This window comes from Heptranchias perlo, chromosome 11 (genome assembly GCF_035084215.1).
Source record: "Heptranchias perlo isolate sHepPer1 chromosome 11, sHepPer1.hap1, whole genome shotgun sequence".
Taxonomy (NCBI): domain Eukaryota; kingdom Metazoa; phylum Chordata; class Chondrichthyes; order Hexanchiformes; family Hexanchidae; genus Heptranchias; species Heptranchias perlo.
In genome coordinates this window covers 59,675,364-59,697,076 of record NC_090335.1, presented here as the reverse complement: position 1 = coordinate 59,697,076, position 21,713 = coordinate 59,675,364, and the positions used below count along the sequence as shown (strand labels likewise).

Sequence of the window (21,713 nt, the reverse complement as noted above, 5' to 3'; positions counted from 1 at the left end):
TGAAATAAAAACCGGCGGAGATGTAAAACGGGCTGTCGACTCGCTATCACTCGTTTTGCAGTATCGCACAAAGTCAAGATTTATCCCATGGTGAGAGGTGATTTTTGTGTGATTTCATTTTCATTTTCAACCTATTGTGATGTTTTTAAATAAAACTTAGCAGCCATGACCATGTCATTATTTGCTCTAACTCAGTGAGATTAAAGAAAGTGTGAGAAATGGTCAGTAATTGCACAGTGGTTTCAAAACTGGTCAATACTGTGATTTATGGAACAGTTTAGAATCCCATTATCTCCAACAGAAAATGAACTCTGTGTGTTTTACATTTTGAATTGCAGTGTTGAAAACCAAATTTGTCAATGATGAAAGAGAATGTGCTGGCGTGTGATGGTTCTGGAACTGGTTGGGTTGCTATTAACCTTTATTATATCCTTAATGACCATACTACTACGATAATACAGGTACAAATCTTCATAATTACAACTGAATAACATATTTATGTTATTGATGCAAATCATATTTCAGAGTAAAAATTCTCCATGGTATGTTTGCCATGGCGAAACAGGGAGATTAAGAACATTCAGTTACAAATGATGCAAGTGTCATGTCAGATATCTGTTTGTAAAATACATGTATGTCAAAGACAAATGGTATCATGTGAATTAAATCAGGACTAAACTCGAGAAACAGATGGAGGATATATTCAAATCCAGACAGCATAATCTCTAAATGACTGGGAGCATAAATAGGTTCATTTGAAGCACTTTGTAAAAGATTTAATCAGCTCCAGGCTGAAGCATGGCTGGTTTCTGTTTAGTTACAGTAGACTTTGTTCTTCTATCTGCACTACACATCTCTTTCGTGTTCATGTAACATTCTCTTTAAGTTTCCTACAGGTAATGATGCAAAAGCCAGGTTTGTTAAAGAAATAATTTTGCCCCAATTTTTCTGCTCTTCATTTCTGAAGGTGCTGTCTCATGCTGACTACAAAGCTGTCCTACAGCACTTTGTCCATCATGGCCATTCTTCACACGGAACCACAGACAGTTTGCATATGTGGGCTATTTGATCATGACAAGCATGTAGCCAAGGCTGATTCTGGCTTCATCCAATACCTGCGCAAGCACACTTTCCAGCAGGGCTCAGCAGCAGGATCCGCTGATGATTTGTCCCTTCCCCAGCCTAATCCTGAGGCCCATTGTAACACCCATTGCCATGACTGAGATCAGTTAATTGAGCACAGACAGAGGATTGAACCCAGGAGCTTCCTGGTCTGATAAGGCTCAGTATTGATCCAGACATTATAGGGGTAATTTTCTGACTTTGCATTGCCAGCGATAAGCAGTGCCCACCCGAATTTCCGGTATGTGCTTCCAGCAGGCAGGACTCCCCACCAGAGAAGCAAATTCAGAAAATTATCCCTTATATTTACTCACAGGCATTAGGGAAGCCCTAAGGGGTCATTTTAACCATGGACAATATCAAAATGGCCACCCATTATATACCCTGCCCGATTTTTACTTCCATTGACTTTCGGGCGTGTTGTATAACGGGCGGCCATTTCGATATCCCGTGTTTTACACCAATCTCAAAGTTAAAATGACTCCCCTGAACTCTAGGGTATTGCCTGGTGGGACTGTTTATTTGAGATCAAACTGCACATTTTCGGTATAACTGAAGTTGATAACAATACTTACGGTTCTAGTGGGCTACCTGCAGTATCAGTTTGGGATTCAACCAAATGAATTATTGTAACAAATATTTACAAAGAAAGAAAGGAGAAACTATTCCCTGAAGTTAGTGTGAGAAGGTAGTGTTAGAAACAGGAAAGATATTACAATGCTGCTGATATTTTGAACATAAGTTTTAAAGGAGAAACATTCTGGATTATTAATCCTTGAGAAAATTATTCTAACAGCATGGTTGTGTATGTTTTTTGTTGCCCCTTTTCTCCTTTAACCCTGGGCCCATGAAACCCAACTCATACTTAAGTGAAGTCAAGAACAAGGGTTGTCTGTATAGAATCTAAATCATCAGTTAGATTTAAGCATTTTGCAGGCTGCTGTTCTGAACTTACCCCATGTATTGGGTAGGATATCCAACCCAGCTCCCCTTGAACTGCTTTAGAATCCAGGAGGTTAACTGTGGAAACAAATAACATCCAATAAACAACAAGTCCCATTTTTCTTCACCAGACACCTTCTTCAAAATGGTTGTCTCTCATGTGAGCTATTCAAGACAGTCAATTTCAAATAAATATATATCTGATCTGAGTACAGATTTCCCAATGTACCAAGCCACTTCCCATTCTTTCTCCTCCAGAAGTACAGATCCAATATTTAATTCAAGTCCCAAATGCAGTGTAAACTAATTCAAAAATACCCATTTTGTAACAATCCCCGTATTGAATACAGTCATAGAACTCTAAATAGACACTCTTCTATTAGATTTTACAATACAGTCCAGAGAGTTATAATATTCATAAATGAGCTGGCAAGCACATGTTAATTGAGCACGGATGTGCTCCAAGATTTTCCTTGAACCTCAACTGTGGAACCACTTACCTGCCTCAACCTTAAGATTGGCTGTTGTACACGGTTGTCAGATTTTAATTATAATTATCTTTATTGTCTGAAATTATACGTTATAGTTAAATCCTGATAAGTACACAATAATTTGTCGTGAAATGTGGTGCTTGGTTCAGAATGAGAGAAACATATTGTGACAATTAAACAAAAAAAGTTCTCTAGTCTGCCTGAACCTAACAGTTTTAAATCATAAACCCCAGCAATGAAAGGCAACTAAAAGGCACTATATCCCTTTATAATGTTTATGATTATGTAACAATTCAGTAGAATGCACTTCCCCTGTGAATAGGGACGGTATTGTGAACAAGCCTGTGAATGCGGTAAGAAAGAATTTGTATTTACACAATACGTTATCACATCCTCAAAAAGTCCTGCAGCACTTTACAATCAAGGGATTACTTTTGAAGTTCAGTCACTGTTGTTACGTAGGAAAAGATAGCAAGGTCCCACAAACAGCAAATTAATGAATGACCAACAAATCTTTTTCACCAATGTTGGATGTGGGAGGAGTGCTAGGCAGGACACCAAGAAAGCTCAGTCCTTGAATAGTGTCATGGAATCTTTTACATCCACTTGAGCTGGCAGACAGGGCCTTGGTTTAACACCTTACCTGAAAGATCACCTCCAACAATGCTGCACTGCCTCAGTACTGCACTGAAGAGCCAGTTAATATTATGTGCACAAATCCATAATGGGGCTTGAATCCATAGGGTGGGGGGTTGTCTTGGGCACTAGCACAAAATCCATTGGAAAAGAATAGTGAATGGAATGTAAAATAGACTGCCGATTCGCTATCGCCCATTTTGCATTACAGCTCAAGACAAATTTAACCCCCCATCCTAACTTTTGACCTAGAGGTGTGAGTAAAACAAACTGAGCTATTTAAAGTTGTGCCTGTGATCAAGGTAAGGATGTCATTGGAGTAAGTACTGTGAATGTTGAATTCAGTGACTGCAGTAAGTGCTGTGAGTATCAAATACTTATCCCCAGTGATGACCCATGGTATTTCCACCCCCTTAGAAATGCCTAAGTTAAGACAATCACATTGAAGTCTCCTTAGTGTTGCCCCATTAATCTGCAATTTTCTCATTAAATTCTGACACCTTATCACTCCCTTATTCAAACTGAACTTTTCACAGGTTTTACTGAGTCAAACCAAGGCACACGTGTTAATCATCACCTCCATTGCAGATTGGAACATCTGTTAAAACACATTTCTACATTTCTAGTTATCAGGCAGAGGTATGAAAATGTCTGAAACCTGAGGACATTTATTTGTTTGCACCATTCTTTAACAGAACTAAAATATTCAGAGCCAATTCTATATATGTATATAAAGAGTGTTGGTTACTGTGGGTGATGTTTCCTGGCTGTAATTCAACTGAGATACTGACGGAAGACATGATTTGCTAGAGTATAGGACAAACGGTTTCTGAATATCAGGAGAAGCTGAGAATGAATTACAGTCTTTAACTCCCTCCATAGCAGCTGTTATTTTATATAATAGTGTGCGCTAACTATGATTCTAAAGTGCAAATGGAATCAGTAACACATAACGTTACTGTGCTGATGCGTAGGCAGAGGGGTGTGAGGAAACCATAATGACAGTTAACAGCAAAGCTGCAAGACTCACAAAAGCTTTAAACTGCAGTTTGTGACATCCACAAAACAGAAGAATGGCATTTTTTGATTCATAGGAAGGTACAACGGCCTATTTTTTAATGAGGATTCTTAAGTGTGATACACAACAGCGAGCAGTGCTTTATGGGACAAGGCTATAGCCCCGATTTAAGCTCGGGGAGGGAATCATGCGGGCGGGAGTTGAGGCAGATGGCAAACCGACCCAAACTTGGCAATGTGAGGCTCGGGAGATTTTAACTCCCGGTCTTCACCTGTCAATCTACCACCCAAAATCAGCGGGAGCAGAATGCCGGGGAGGCAGAAGGCTGCTGCCAGGTACCAAATGAATGGACAACGGCACTCAGGTAAGTGGTTGGGAGACGGTTCGGGAGGACCTCGTAGTTTGGTTTGGTGGGGGGGAGCTTAACTTTCCTTGTGGGAATCGAAGCAGCACTACAGTTCCTCCTGGCCCCACAAGGAAAGTAAAGAAAAAGAGAACCACTTACCTTTTTGGGCATTTTCTGGCCCTGGCTCCTTTTCCCGCTAGACTGGCCTGATGGGGAAGCCACATTGGTTTCCGTATGCAGGCCTCCGGTTATAATTGCAGACAAGCCCCAATGGCATCTTTGGAGCCCGATCTGCATATTAAAAAAGGACCATGCTGGTTTCTGGCTGGCGTCCTTCTCTCCTACACAGAAGAGCAGGAACCCGCAGGAAGACGGTGGGTCCTCGGCAGTTAGTCACAGCTGGCACACCTGTGATTTTTTAAAACACACTCCCTACTTGGGCAGACTCACAAAATTGAGGCCAAATTGTTTGTTTTGGTAGGAAAATACTATAATATACCGTAGTCCTGGAAGGGTTAATGCAAAGTACAGTTTGTATCAGCTCATGGGCCTTAATGTTTTCAGGCAGAGGCCTGCACTTCAATTCTAAGTGAATGGCGCTGATAGACTAGAGCCTAATGTGCTATGATTGAGGTGGATGATAGTGCGGCCGTCCATTTTCATGTCTAATGTTTACTCTGTTACCGATAGGCATTTGATCATTTAGTCCTGAGCACTGTTTTTATAACACGGCACAGAACAGATCAATCAATAAATGGCATATATCAAATTATTGCTGCAAACCATCCATGGCTATCCATCACTACCCATGTAAAAAACACTGCAATCATTCTCATTCGTGTTTTTTATATTGTATAATTCAGGTTTGTGTCAGTTTAACATGCTGGTACATGTACTCCACGGGGTGTGAACTGCAGGGTCACAGCATTATGACAGACAGGGATTTATATATATGTAGGTCAGTTGATTCCTCACTATATTGCAGGCTCTTAAAGAAGCCTCTTTTTCCAAAAGCAAAAAAAATTAAATTAAAAACCCTGTAATTGAAATTGATCCTGACATGTGGTGTTACCATATTAGGATTTGGGAGATTTGAATGATCTGGGGCAGACTTGCTATTTTTTAATTTTCTGCATGCAAGCCTCTTGTCAAGATGTCACCAGTTGTCATGTCGTTATAATCCCAGTGAAACAGGCTAACATAGAGCAGTGTTTAATAAAGCAACTTTGTTTGTGTCGAGAATAGATTTGGTACATTTTACAATCGAACAAAAGAGATAAGTATAGAATTTACTGTTGGTGATATCAATGGACTGAAACTTAATGCACTCAGGCAACATTCCTTTGTCTATTTTAGTGGAGATGTTAATACATTTAAAATCAGCTGGTTAAATAAATAGGTTTAAAGCCAATATTGAAATAGCGGAGAGAGGAATGTTATATGAACATGCCAAGTAATTGTCTGCCAATATCTCCTCTGTAGAGATTTTCCAGAACTGGGTGGCATAAAGCTCTATAACCTCTGGGACCTGGGTTTGAATCCAGTCCAGCTTGATGGATTGAAGTTCTATCTATTTTGGCTAGCTGTTGGGATTCTATGTGAAATCACTTTCGGCAATTTCAAGCTGGTTCACTGTGCGTGCGAACTCACAGAATTTTAGTGCCTAAAATTTGGTACAAATTGGCACCAAATTGCCAATTCACTCAGAGACCACATGCGCACAAAACTAGAAAACCAGCAAAATCTAACCACCAGTTTCCTAAAAATGCTGATTGCTCAAATATGGCCTTCGATACAGGTCTTACGACACATGAAAACAAAGAATTAGATGGAAAGGACTTGTGTCTGCTGCAGCTCAAGCTAGAAGAATATCCTATACTCAATCACTTTTATTGCAGGGGAAAAAGCATAATGTATGCAAAAGTACAGCTTCCAGCAGGTGAATTTAGGAATTATTGAGGGGGGAATATGAATGCTGAAGGCGTGAGATTCATTTTTAAAGCGAGTCTGAGAACATTCCTTCTGAAGGTTTTCATTATTAACACTATTTGCTGCACTTGACAGAATTTTGAAACCTACTGCAATGTTGTCTTTCAATCCAAAAATAATTTCTCATGGAAGTATTATAGGTATTCCAAATATGAAAATAAAAGCAATTGCGTGGATTTCTATATCACTTTACATGATCCATTTCCTTACAATGGGAATCCATCTGAGATATGTTAATTCATCATGTCAACATGCAGTTGCAATAATCCCAACCAGGAGTGCATTGTCCATTCACAAGACACAGCTGACTCACTATTGCATCTGTTCCTTCCTGGGACCTATAGCAACCCAGAGGCAAGCTAGATTACAGCAACTTGCATTTATATAGCGCCTTTAAAATAGTAAAACGTCTCAAGGTGCTTCACAGGAGCGTTATCAGACAAAATTTGACACCAAGCCACATAAGGAGAAATTAGGATAAGTGATCAAAAGCTTGGTCGTAGAGGTAGATTTTAAGGAACACCTTAAAAGGGGAAAGAGAGGTAGAGAGGTGAAAAGGTTTAGGGAGAAAATTCCAGAGCTTAGGGCCTAGGCAGCTGAAGGCACGGCCGCCATTGGTGAGATGAAGGAAATCAGGGATGCACAAGAGGCCAGAATTGGAAGAATGCAGGGATCTCGGAGGGTTGTAAGGCTGGAGGAGGTTATAGAGATAGGAAGGGGTGAGGCTATGCATGGATTTGAACACAAGATGAGAATTTTAAATTTGAGGCCTTGCTGGACCTGGATTGAGCATTTGCTGACTTAACTAAACATTTTTTTAAAATTTTTTAATTAGCTTCAGCACAAATAAGGGTGAGTTGCTATCATCAAAATAACACTTTAGAAGCATATTCTGATGGAGGGTCAAATGAAAGCATTAACCTTGACTTTTCCTCTCTTAGATATCTGCTGTACATTTCAAATATTTTCTGTTTTTAAAACCTTAAAATATGAGGCTAAAAATTACTGTTGGTAAGAATAGAACAATTGTTTAATACATTCCCCTCTCCACTATTTTAATGGAGGCATTGACCCATTAAAAATAAACATGTTAACACCTGCTTTAAAGTAGCAAACAGAGGAATATCATACGAATGTATCAGCATTCATTCAGTGTTATCACTCACAGCAACTTTTAGAATATATTTCCATTTGACCCTGTCAAAAAGAATTATTGTCATGAACTGGAAGTAAAAATGATTACATGCCACAATCGTTAAAAAACTAAAGTGCATGAAAACAAGGTTTGGAGGAACAGGCAACAGGAGCTGACTTTTCTGCATTTAGGTCGACCTAACTGACTGCCTCCGGCCTAAGGTTTCCAATCTATTATACTCTTATTGTTTATTAATGTTGCTCTGCCCATTTCCCTGAGGATGTTCACTGCTCTGATATGGATGTTGCAGGGTCTCTCAGTAAAATCAGATTTATGCAAATCTTCATGCAGTAACTGGAATGCTCAAAGAAGGCCAATTAATGCTTTCACACCAGGGAACATTTTCCTCATCTCAAAAAAGTGCCTGCAACCAAATTTGAAGAAAATAAACCATCAGATAAGGCAAAAGCTGGGCATGGCTCAGAAAGTTTCTCTGAGAAAAATACATTTTTTAGTTATATATAACTTCTTTAGAGACAAACACTAAATAAATACACTGTCAGAAACCATCAACCTATCTTAACTTTTCACTGTTAAAACTGTTATCACTCACAGCAACTTTTAGAATATATTTCCATTTGACCTTGTCAAAAAGGATTATTTTCATGTTCTAGAAGTAAAAATTATTTCATGCCTAAATCGTTAAAAAACTAAAGTGCATGAAAATGTGGGAACAGGAGCTGATTTTTCTGCAGCTCAAATTAATGCACAACCAACAGTGGGAGAAAATAATGTCTGAATAACTTTTAATCCCACCCTCCAACTGATCTGATTGTTTGTGATAGCCTCTAACTCCACCTTCCCTTGTTGATACTGATTTATAATCCAGTTGATTTTTTTGTAAAATGCTGACAAACTGACACATGAGTTGAAATACTCACTGTCATCTTAAAAAGCTAGTAGTTATCATATATGAGGATTACAAGAATTAGTGGGATAAGAAATGGAAATGCCACACTGATGAAGTAGAGTGTGCACTTCTGAGTTTGGAACTGAGGTGCTTTATTTGGACATGACATTTTATCTTGCAATTAATTCATGCTGTAATTAAAAGCAAGTGCTGTTATGGAAGAATTGTTCCATTCTCAGCAGTGACAGCCCTCAAAAAAAGATTACAAATTCACTCTTCACCCGTCCCAAAATATATAGTAACAATAGATACTATCTTGAGTTCATGCAGTAAATCTCAGTGACTTGACAATTTCCTCACAATATCAACTTGGCTCACTTGTTAGCTCTCTTGGATCCAAGTCATGGTGGGTTCAAGCCACTCCAGGACTTGAGTGTGTAATTTAGGCTTACGCTCCAGTGCAGTACTGAGGGAGTTCTGCACTGTCAGATGTGCCATCCTTTGGATGAGATGTTAGAACAAGACTCTATCTGCCTGTCCAAGTGGTTCACGTGAATGTTAAAAGATCCTGTGATTGTTCAAGGACAAACAGGGAGTTCTTCCAGTGTTTTGGATAATATTTCTCTTTCAACTAACACCACCAAAAAAATACAGGTTAACTATCATTTATCTCATTAATGTTTGTGGAATCTTGCTCTGTGCAAAATGGCTGCAGCATTTGCCTACATAATAAGTCAATTCAAAATAGGTCATTGTATATGAAGCACTTTCACTTTACCTGAGAAATGTGATAATACAGATAGATGCAAGTCTTTTCATTATTCATAAATACATGAAATAAAGTCCTGGAAAAATCATCACAGAGCTCAGTACAGTTTTGTTGCAACGAGTTTTGAAATAACAAAATGTGGCTGTGTTATATTTGAGCATCAAGTGACCTTCCTTCCTGGCAGCATGCAGGAAAGCCAACTTGTCACTGGGTACATGTATAATAATAGAGAAATAATTGAGGAAAGGAAGTGTTTATGTGTTGATAGATAGTCCTTTGACACATAGGGATTTGCGTCTCTTATTATGTTTCCAACCTATGAGTTCCTGGATAGGTTAACCTGCAGTATAGCAAGTAAAATGTGGTGCATTTCCAGCTATGCAATAGAAACAAATTGCATTTATATTACATTCCTTGCATAAAACAATATTTCACAGTACTTTCCTATGTAGGAACACAAAAAGATCAAGATACAAGAGGTACCCTGAAGTTAAATTACCATAGAATTGACCAACTATTATGAGTGTACCATTACAGAAAAGGTAGACTAGTAGATGGTAGTAAGGGGACTACCCCAGGGAGTTATAAAAGAAGCTTGACACCAAAAAGGCTACAAAAAGGTTCCAGGAAGACATCATTGTTAGAACATTGTTGATGATTACAAATTAACTCTGTCAGTCACCATTTATGAGATTTATTCAGACTCCCATACTTCTTTCTGCAAATTAATAACATTTGAATTTGTGTTTTTACTTTTTGAAACTTAATTACTGAATATAAATAAAATGACTTCCCTGTACCTGCCAAAAAATTTCAAACTATGTTTGACATGAAAATTATATTCTAAGAGTCAATAATACAGTAACCAAATGGTTAAAGCCCCCTATGTTGGCTATTATCGTAATTGCACCAATGCAAAGTTAACTGTGATATACAGTCTGCCATGATGGCATCATTACTAAGTGTTGACATTTCAGATTGGCAACTGAACATGCACACTTTGTACTCGTGCTGCAAGTGGCATTTTTGGACACTGTCACTACTGACAAGCTATTAAGATTCTTCAGTAATCTTCCAATGACACTTAGCCACCTACAACAGCTGGCAGGACAACATACTGCCTTTAACGTGCCCTGGCAGGAGTTGTATGTATCAAATATACATAGAAGAAATGTTATTTCATTATAACATGAAATAAAATGTGATATTGATGCAGCATGAATCGGATCACATGGTACATTAGCACTGTGATATGCATCGTGTAGTACATCATTTCAGTTTCCAGCACTTGATTCAATCACGAGAGCCTGTTGTCCACATGAAACAGAACAATTATCTCAGCCAACATACAATGAGAAAGTCTCAAGTATGGTGGAACATACAAAGTAACATCAGTCATTCCATGTTATAAAGTAGTACAGTAACACATTTTAGACTCCTTTTTATTACAGTACTGCCTCTAGAGGCAGAACTACAATATAAACAAGGACATAAACATGTCACTGGAATTGCAGACTACCATTTCACTAGGAGGCTTTGCCTTCTGAGACAAAACATTGGTGGCGGCAATCAGCAAAGACCATGCCTGGATGATGGGCTGCACTGATAGCATACAGATCAGCCATGATCTAACTGAATGGTGGAACGGGCGCAAGGGGCTGAATAGCCTACTCCTGTTCCTATGTTCCTATAATAACTCTGCCACACCCCATCCATTCCCACTTACAGGCCAGAAATGTGATTTTTACATTACAGTTTACCCAATGCGGGCCTGTATATACTTTAACCCAATGTTGAGAAAATTGCACAGCCAGAAATGCAAGGTCACTAGCCTTTTATCTTGCAAATGTACAGTTTAAGTTTGCTGCCAGTGCTTGGAATCTGTTGTACAAAAAGAGCATTTTAGGAACAAAGACATCAGCATCATATCGTTGAATGGCTTCTACTGGAAGCAAATCTACAATGTCAATGGGATATCAGTGTAACAGGGAAAAATGAACTGATCTGGTTTCACTCTCATGTTTTGTGACACTATATGAAATCTTCTGTGTGCTACTATCTGTAACGCAACCAATGTACACCACAGATTGAAATATGATGGCCCAGAATTTCCTGGGAAGTTTTGCCGTAACTATGGTGTAAGAGCGGTGTTGCGTCATTTTTCAAAGGAAATTTGCGCTTAACTGATTTACGTTGAAACATCGTGACACGTGAATTTCCTCCAATTTTTCTAACTGAATGGTGGAACAGGCTCGAGAGGCTGAATGGCCTATTCTTGTCTCTATGTTCCTAGAACCTCGCCTGCAGTCAACATTCATGGAGTATCACACCTTAAAAATCGTTGGTCAGAATCTATCTGAAAATATAATACAGACAGCAAAGAATTGGTACACAGATAATGTCAGAACACGTTGTGTATATGACAGACAGCCGCGCAGTTTGCAGTCAGTGGGTGCGAAGTGATAGGATTGAGCTGGCTCCACTTTAACAATGTGTTAATGCTGTGGTTACTACAGCCATCAATCACCCAGTCCACAGCTGGCATTACTAATCTCCAGCCCTATCAGCTCTTAATTATCTAGCTGGCACTCGGCTCTCCTCTTCTGACAATCTCTTCACTCATTTCAATCTGTGCATGAAATATAGGTTATCTCACCAGTGATAGTGTGCGCGTGTATATAGAGCGGGGTTGAATTTTTTCACAAGTGTTTACCAGACAGAACTCACTAGTGCTGCAGGCATGAGTGAATAATGAATGTGATCTCTGTGAGTAAAAGAACAGTGTTGTTGCAACTTATTTTGCTGCAATATTTCATTTATTCTATGGCCATTGTTCAGGATGGGTGTAGAGCCATGGAATGTGGTAGTGATTGTTAAGTGATTAGTAACATATGTGGATTGTTCCTTTCACTGTAGTTAATGAGCACTTTAGGTCCAAAAAATATCCTAACAATTTAGAGAAGTGGAGAATGGCAGTATATTGTGAAATTGCAGAGCAGGCTTGAAAAACATTTGCAAATATGCACCCTTGGATTTGTAGATACAAAGAAAAGTTAAATGACAAATGGAAGACATCAATTATAACTTCTTCTACTAGCCTAAACCATGATATTCATGAATGTCATTGAACATAATGAGCAGAAATAGAAGTGCAGGGTCCAATAAAAAAATATTTTATTTGGGTGATGGGAAGAAAAAATTATAAAAATTATGAAAAAGACCATAAGCACAGTTTAGAAATCACAGTGATGGCATGGAACGCATTTTATATTATATTTTTAAATTGTTAATTTAATGTGTGATCCTTTCTTATGATATCTTATACAGCTTTCCAGGATTGAGATAATCACATAATTCCTTTAGAACAAATAGGCAGGAGGGACCAAATGGCCTTTTCTCATTTCAAGTTTTCTTATATGATAACAAAATAAGTTGATGACTGCAATTACTCCCAAATTAAAAATATAATATTCAGCATACACACTACAAATTATCCCCCCAAAAATTGTGCCTTAATTCTCTTTAGCTATAAAGAAAATTAACATCTAATTGCTGTGAAGCTAATTCTTTCTCTTGATCATATTGAGCTTCTTATAATTTTTTGTTCGCCAATTTTCTCCCCTCATTTTCTCAAGGTGTTGACTCCCTTGCTAGTACCTTGCTCAAGTGGCAATGAGTGCCAGCAGACTATTGAACCATGAAAGCATCTCATGCGCCTCCAATCCTATCCTTATCCAATGTCCACACTTGTGTACTTGTAGTAGGAGTCACTGGATTGCAATCAGAAGTGGGAGTTTATTTCTCTCCTAACCCAGGGTGCTAAGGCAAACAGCGGTCCAGATACCTAAGGCCTTCCCGTCTGTGTTTCTCAGCCACCCACTGGATAAACTAGCTGAGCTATCAGGGAAGTATGATCATGCTCCTTCTAACAGATAAGTCACTCAGACTAATACCTTTCACAATCAGCCCAAACATATTTTAGCAGGTATTATTTTAAAGGGAAAGTTTTGATTTTTCTTGTCTGCAGAATTCTCCTGTAGCTTAGTTCCTGGAAACAATCTGCCGTGAAATTCTCCTTTCAAGGTCACCCATACTGGCCACTCGGAAATTTCTCATCAGAAAAAAATGTGATGCCGGCTGCAACATAAAATATTGTAACATAGTTTTTGTGGCTCTCTTCTAATTTTTAATAAAACATTTTTAAATGTATTTTTGTGGCAGACTGCTCGCTGGCATGATGACATCACTGAATATGCCACTGCTCACTTGAAAAATGGCATTCCAGTCAAATCACCCCAGTCACATCCTTATCATTTTACCCAGTCAACACAGCCCGCTAAGGTCCACCATATCTTGTTTTAATGTGTTTTAAATTCACATTATTCTCGACCATTATTTAAACAAATATGAATACATTCAGTGATACTATTGCATTTTGGGAGATGCTGTTTTCTCCTCCTGTCAACTTTGAAAATTAGACTTTATAGCGATAGCGTCCATTTTAAAGAGGTATTAACACCAAAAAAATACAAAATGGGAATAACCAATAATAAACTCTTGTAGGGAATATAAATATTTCCACAACAAAGCTGAATCAAATTGTGATGCTTGGAGGTTACAGTGTGAAGAGTACTTGTGGAGAATTCTATCAGCATTAAAACTTTAATTTGTGGCCATAATGTAGCACTAAGAAACAAGAGACTATTCCAATACTTCAGACAGACTAATTAATTGGTGTTTGAATTTTACTTTGGCTCTCATCTTGTTGATGTTCTCTCAAAGGAACACCCTTAAGGCAGCAACAGGGGGCGACGTCACCGTCTTCTGCTCCGACCAGCGGTTGGTCTACATACTGATGGGCATCTGCGACCATTTCAAGCTGGCCTCAGGGGCCAGAGTGAACCGAAGTAAAAGCGAGGCAATGTTCTTTAGCAGGTGGGAGGCCCATTCCTTTGTCCCCTTCACCATCAGGTCCGACTACCTGAAGGTGCTGGGGATCTGATTCGGAGGGCCCCTGGCTTGCACAAAGAACTGGGAGGAGCAGATCACCAAGGCTAAACAAAAGCTTGGCATGTGGGTGGGGCGATCCCTCTCCATAACCGGCAGGAACCTGGTGATAAGGTGTGAGGTACTCGCAGTGTTGCTCTACGTGGCCAGGGTCTGGCCCATTCCCTACATTCCCTACAATTCCGCCGTCACAGTCACCCGAGCTATCATCCACTTTGTCTGGAGGTCCAAGATAAAACGTGTCCACAGGGCCACCATGTACAAGCCCCCAGACAAAGGGGAGAAGAGTGTCCCCAATGCCGCTCTGATCCTGATGGCCACCTTTGTGTGTGGCTGCCTCAGGGTATGTGTAGAGCCCCAGCACACAAACACCAAGAGTCACTACGTGCTGGGTTTCTACCTGTCCAACACACTAGGTCTGGCCACACTGGCCAAGCAGCCACAGGACGTCCCGTCCAGCTGGACCGTACCCCATTACCTGTCCCAGGTGGAGAAGTTCCTGAGGAGGAACCCCTTTGACCACAAGGCCATCAGACAGTGATCAACACGAAACGTTCTCAGAGTCCTGCAAGGAACTAAGAGGGTGGACTCGATCGGTTTCTTCCCCGACCAGATGGTCGAGGCCATTTGGCAGAACGTCTCATCGCCGGAACTGACCAACAGGCTCCAGGATGTAGCCTGGATGGTGGTGAGAAAGGCTCTCCCAGTGCAGTCCTTCCAACACGCACGGAACCTCAGCACCACCACGAGCTGCCCTTGAGGCTGTGGCGGGGACGAGACCGTCGTCCACCTCCTGATGGGCTGCCCCTTTGCGCAGAGGGTGTGGAGAGAGATGCGTTGGTGTCTGTCCTGGTTCATCCCAAACAGTTCGGTAACACAGGACGCTGTGCTCTACGAACTGTTGCCAGGGACGCACACTGAGACAGGTATCACCTGCAGCTGGTAGACTATTAACTGGTGAAAGAGGCCCCTTGGTCCGCCCGAAAAATGCTGGTCTTCCAGCTGAAGGAGATGGCCACGACCGAGTGTTGCCGACTGGCACACTCCAAGATCCAGGAGTACGTGCTGCGGGACGCACTGAGGAGAGATGCAACCTACGCAACCTACACATCGTTCACCTGACGAAGGAGGAAGCCTCCGAAAGCTTGTGAATTTAAAATAAAATTGCTGGACTATAACTTGGTGTTGTAAAATTGTTTACAATTGTCAACCCCAGTCCATCACCGGCATCTCCACACTATGGGGAAAGGCCACTGTGTAAGGCCACCCCACGTTGTATTGTACACCATGAATCATGAGAAATACATTGTTTGAATTGTAATAATGAGATTGCTTTGTGTACGATCTGTAGCGTTCTTGGTTTGAAATTGTGATATTTACTTTGAACTGTGTGTATCTTTAAATTCTATGAAATAAAATATATTTTGAAATTTAAAAAATTCTTTTGTATCCTGATATTCGCATTGTACAGACATTACTCTGTTATCACTAATACATCACTGTATACATAGCATGTATACATTAGTTATTGTATACAATGATTGGTATATCACTTCTATTATTTTTATAGGTGTGCTAACAATAGCAAACATGCTTCATAAAGTTCGGTGTATAAACAACAACTTGCATTTATATAGCGCCTTTAACGTAGCAAAAGGTCCCAAAGGCACTTCACAGGAGCGTTATCAGACAAAATTTAACAGCTTTCAAAGTCAAAACGTATTGGTAACTTTTTAAAATAAGGACAGCTGAAATTATACATAGTCGTTTTCAATTTATATTAATAGTGTGTACTAATATTTGAATGTAGCCTATGAAGCTATATTGCATCATTACTATTCGTTTATATTTCTAGTGACTGACATCATATTATCACATTTTGAATAACCCCGATTTCTATATTTTTCGCTTGTGAATGGCATCGAACAGTTAATAGTTGTTGCCCTAGTGATTCCTACACGGGGTGCCCCGCCGTGTTAATGCTCGTTGCATTAACCTTTAGTAATCAGATTGATTCTTTGTATCCTCCTGAAAAGATCTCGTTCACACTTCACTAAGCAAAACATTCTATTTAAATTTTTTTTAAAAAGACTATTATTTCTACCGGCACGCTTAGTAAGGCGAAGACAGCAGCACACTTTCAATTTTTGTAAATTAAGTAGGCAATTAAATAAGCCATTAGCGACACACACACACACACATTAGTATATACCAATCACACACAAAGCAAACCATTAAATAGTGGAAGCTTTTTGAATAAAATACGAATTATGAAAGAGTCGCACGGACAGCAGCTCCACTCCTAAGGATACGTTAACAAGACCTTTCTGACACTGCTGTTAAAGACGGCGGGAACATTTGCGAGGCGGTGTGGGGGTTGACAAGGTCATGTCGTGCGGCGGCTACACATTTGTCCGTTTATTAACAGTTTATGTTCAACGCGGGGTTGCAATCACTCCGCTACGATTATCGGGGCGTCAAATGCACGTTCATGTTAAGACGGTGTTACCCAGGCTGCTCCCTCCCCGAGGGTAGTCAACCCAATACATTGCAGCATTTCATGCAGGACAAGAACCGGACAAAGCTCACACTCGTCGCTTTATCGACTATATTTTCTGTGTTCATTCAGCATTAAAATAACCGCGCGATGGTAGTTGGCTGTTTAAGCAGTACTTTCATCGCGATTCTCAGCTCAGACGCTGTAACTCACTGGAGATTCTGGCCCGAAGCCGAATTTAAACGGATTTATCGCTCTATTCAACGCTTCCTTAAAACCAATCGCCCAAAAAAATCACTTGCAAGTCAGTGTGCTATTTATCTTTACTGACTAGGAATCACAGATGTAAGCGGCTTCTATCACCTGTACAGATATTTTTATCATCCCCTCCCAGAGTCAGCACCTTGGATCCGGGAGTTACCATCAATCGAATTAAATCTAAACGTGTCTTTCAAACACAATTTTACCCGTTCCTCTCTGAGTTACTGACCCCCCTTCTGACGGATAAGCGGCCAAGTAATGAGATGCGATCTGTGCCATCTGTATTTGTGTGGAAAGTCGCGAATGTCGCTATTAAAATATTAATAGTGGTGGTAAGACAGTGAGTGCCATCTTATTAGAAATGTGATCGAAAAGTGTCGCCTTTTAAAGTACCCGGTCTATATATGGTCCGCCCTAGTGCTGGTCCGTTAAGTTGGTCCAAAAAGGTCTATTTATGCCGTAGAAGCTTCTTCAGCCGAAGGAAGAGGCAATCTGCCCAACCATCTTCTGTTATTTACAACCAATAAATTGGCCCAATAGGAAGTGACAGATGTTTTGCTTGAAGCAATTCAGTATTAAACTCCAAGCACACCGCCTCAAACTGGGTACTGGATTCAACACTTTAACTCGATCTATTTACAGCCTATTGAGCAGATCTTGTCTAAACTTGAACAAGCTTTGGAATTTTGTTTTACCGATCCTAACCTTAAAAATCAAATCATTTAACACATTTAACTGAATATTAGAAATACAAGTGTAAAAATAGAACTAATCATAATGTTACTTTGTGCAATTTTCTCATTCTTAATCTAATAGATGTTTGTATAATTTTGTTAATAATAAATTACGTGTAATATTTTAATGGGCAGATGGAACACACGAGAATCATCTAGGCAGCCTTTTGTAGAGACTGGACAGTTCCAACTCATCTTGATCGATAGATATTTTATATATATATATATATATGTGTGTGTATACATATATACAGTGCCTTCATTAACGATGTGAAGCCGGAGAGTAGAATGGATCAGAAATCCCTTTAGAGACAATAGGGGAGATCTTTTGAGGGGGAAAAAAAGCAAAGTTATAACCATTGCAGCAAACGCTCCAGTCTTGTTATTTTAACGTATCGTAGCGTTGGCTGAGAGAACTTCACGCTGAAGGGGAAAAAAGCTTGTGCTAGTTTTGGAGTTCCACAATTTAGTTTTGGAGAGAGTTCTGCTCAACCGCTCAAACAATCGGAAAACTGACACTGACAATTTCACAAAATCAAAATGATATTTAATTGTGTCTTGCTAATAAGTGAACGGTATACCTTGTAAAATAGACAGCAAGTTTTTTTTAAAGATATAAGTTGTTGTTTAAAGACCCCTTCTACGGCGCGATTAAATGAACATTTTTTTTGTTCATTTAAACATATAATTTTATTCATAATTGTTTTAATTTTGAATTTAAAGTTTGATTCATATTCCATGTTTTTTTTAATGCAGAAGAAAGTTTTGTTTACAATTAGGTAGAATATTTCCACTCACTGATTTAAATTTAAAAATTAGCGAAAAAAAATCTATTTTCGCACTATCAGTTCCGGCTGATCGTCTTTCTTTATCGAACACTGTGGCTGCATTACACTGAGTGAGAGTTTGTTTACCTCAACATAAACAACCCGGAATATTCTTAAAACAAAACCTTTCAGTTAATAGCCTCAAGTTACATTTTCAGATTGACACTTCAATTGCTTAAATTATCCAGCGGCCAGGACGTTTGTATTAACATTACATTCGGCGCTATGCTTCTAGTCTATTCACCAAACCCCCTCCTTACCCACCATAGTAACCGACTTCGTTTAATATAAACCTATAGAATGAGACTTCGACGTTAGATTTCGTGCCCAGTCGATTCACATTACGCGGAAAACGCCGCGATAAAGTAAGGTTTTATCTAGAAAGTGTCAAACTTGTCTTCCGATGCCAGATCTCTCTCCCTTTCCTCGGAAAAGCTCTGCAGTGACCCACACTGGTCAGATTTCGAGATATTTCGACTAATTGAATAATTACTTCATGGTGGGTATAATCGCAGATTTTGTTCATTAATGCTAAAAAGCAAACCGAATAAGCAGGCTCCTATTTGTATAGAAATTATGTCTGTATTGCTGCAAAACTCAAAATCTGAAATTTAACAATAAAACCGATTATGAAATACATGTGCATTTAAAAAATATCTGGAAAACCTGCATGTATTGATACAAATAGATCTTTATACAGGGAATTAGAAACTCGACCGAAGATAAACGGAGCTCTTTACAAAAACTCTGCCGAACTCGCGTACGTAACTAGCATGAGTTAATGGTCAGCAAGTTTCTGTAAACTGTCAGGTGAAATTGAATTAAGCGCAGAATGTCCACCCAAACTTTAAGTGTAAACTTGATGTGTGTATAGCGCGTTGCTTAACAGCAAGAATGAGTGGTAAAGTTTACTTTTTCGCAATAACTAGATGCCTACGAATGTCGATTAGCCGAACGGAAAATGCAACGTTTTTGCACTTAGTCTAACAATGGAGCAATTAGTTGTATTATTTTGCATAGTGACTTTTAAAACAAAATACTCGTTTAATTTTATCAATGTATTTTAAGAGAATCCACGCTGATATTTATATTCAATAACACCTCATTACCAATGCATATCTGAATGGTAACTAAAACCCAAACCAGTCTTACAACTGTCTATTTTATACTTTTTGTATTAATCTAATAACCTTACATTAGTGATATGTGAATAAGTCAGTTTCTTTATCCATCTCCCAATCGCAATCAACACATTTTACTAACCTATCGAATTTTACAAAATATCTTTATGAAGAACTTTATTCCTTTTTTTCCGCTAATAAGTTGTATCTCACTCCTGGAAGGTGAAACTACGCCTGTGTCTGAGTTAGACATCATTGTTATTTGTAAGATCCTTTCCTCTATAAACCCTTTAATCTTGGGGCTTTGTACAGAAAGTAAAGGAGCTGTAGAGATAAATTCGCCTGTGCTCGTCCAACTGTCTATGTGCATGTATTTAAATAAAGGTGATTTAAAGACGAGTCCTTCCATGCAAGCCCAAATAGTTATGAAAATGTTTCATTTTCTCCTGTCATTCTGTTGACTGCAGCACGCCCGCACCTATTCTTGTTTAGTTCTTTCTTTAGTTAATGAAGTCATTTCAAACTCTCAAACCCACGTACAGTTACAGTTTTTAATCCTGGGTTGTAATTTACAGAGAATACAGAGAGTTCAAGGCAAAAAATCAATTACTTGCTGAGTACCTCAATACCACATACCAATCTAACCGACCGACTGCAGCTTTATATGTTAAAATCAACCAGCAATGTAAAACAAAACAAAATAGACCCAACAACAGAATAGTAAACCAGTTACAAAAGTTTCTCCCAAATTGATATTCTCCTGGTTTGTGATTTTCTTCATGAGATAAATTATGGGCTAGAATTTAAATAGTGGTCGAACTTTCACAACTTGCTATGATTCGCCAGCCTTTGATATAAATACTTGGAAAGATGATGTCAGTAAGCATTATGAATCATTTAACCTATCCTTCGAGAACAACACTTTACAATATAAACAGAACCTATCCCTGTCTTCACATTATCTTACTTACAGATTCGCTTCTTATAAGTATGTTGAGATTTCGCCCCAGTCTACGCGTTCCTGTTGGATGTGGCTGACTTTACATCCCGTCTATGGATCGATCACCTTACTGTACCAAGCGTTTAATGCATCAATTCTCAAAATAACAGAGGACAAACACCCAGTTTAAAATAATTTCCTGCATTCCTGCCTTGTTAACCGTAGAACTGTATCCTATATATAAACTTTCTCTCCTCTTTTTAACCTCTGGTTCTGCATTAGATTGGTTTTATTTCGTGATTATTTCATTGCAGTAATACTTATGATAGCGTTTAAATATTACAGTGATAATATTACGAGGCCGTGGCTGAAGTTGTTTGATGAAGCTCGTTTGATAAATTAATTGTTGTTAAATTGCGCCCTTGACCACCTTAAGAGATGATGGAAGCGCAGCCTCTTGCTGTACAATGCCACCCACCCGGTGTGTGCTGGACCGTCTCTAATACTTCAGTCAGGAAAATGTTCAGATCTCTCTTTTTAATTCTTACCTTCATTTGCAGAATGCCCAATCGATTGTGCCGCGCTGATAACACAGTAGAGGATCAGAGGGAGAATGCAGATTTGGAAACCCAAGGCCATTTTGGAGCTGTGATCGGTTGTGAGTGGAGCATATCTCTGTGAAGCATGCCAGCAATGAACTGAGGGAGCTGTGATCGCCGTGGAAGTTACCATGCACAGCTTTCAGGGTGATGTCAAGTTTGACACTACAGATAAGGAGGAGTCAGCACTGCCTTTCTGCTGCCAGCAGAGGGCCGCGACTGGGTCCTAAAGCCCGCTAGATTTGTCATTAGCAAGCCATCTGGTTAGGATATTTAAAAGTTCAATGTCAACAGATTTTTTTTTTGTTTTCAGCGGTCTAAACCCCTCCCCTTGCACTCTCTTTGTTAATGTTAATATGAATACAATTA

At 39.3% G+C, this 21,713-nt stretch overlaps 1 protein-coding gene across 2 annotated transcripts in view; it reads right to left on the bottom strand.

The window, feature by feature from the left end:
- Positions 1-21,488, bottom strand: part of epha3 (eph receptor A3) — a 218,528-nt gene extending 197,040 nt beyond the window's left edge. For both annotated transcript variants that reach the window (XM_067993160.1, XM_067993161.1), the window contains exons 1-2: positions 21,294-21,488; positions 2,078-2,142 (exon numbers count right to left, since the gene is read on the bottom strand). In XM_067993160.1, the coding sequence (XP_067849261.1) occupies positions 2,078-2,142; positions 21,294-21,477 (249 nt within the window). In that variant the 5' untranslated portion in view covers positions 21,478-21,488. The remainder of the gene's footprint in view (positions 1-2,077; positions 2,143-21,293) is intronic.
- Between the last annotated feature and the right edge of the window lie 225 nt (positions 21,489-21,713).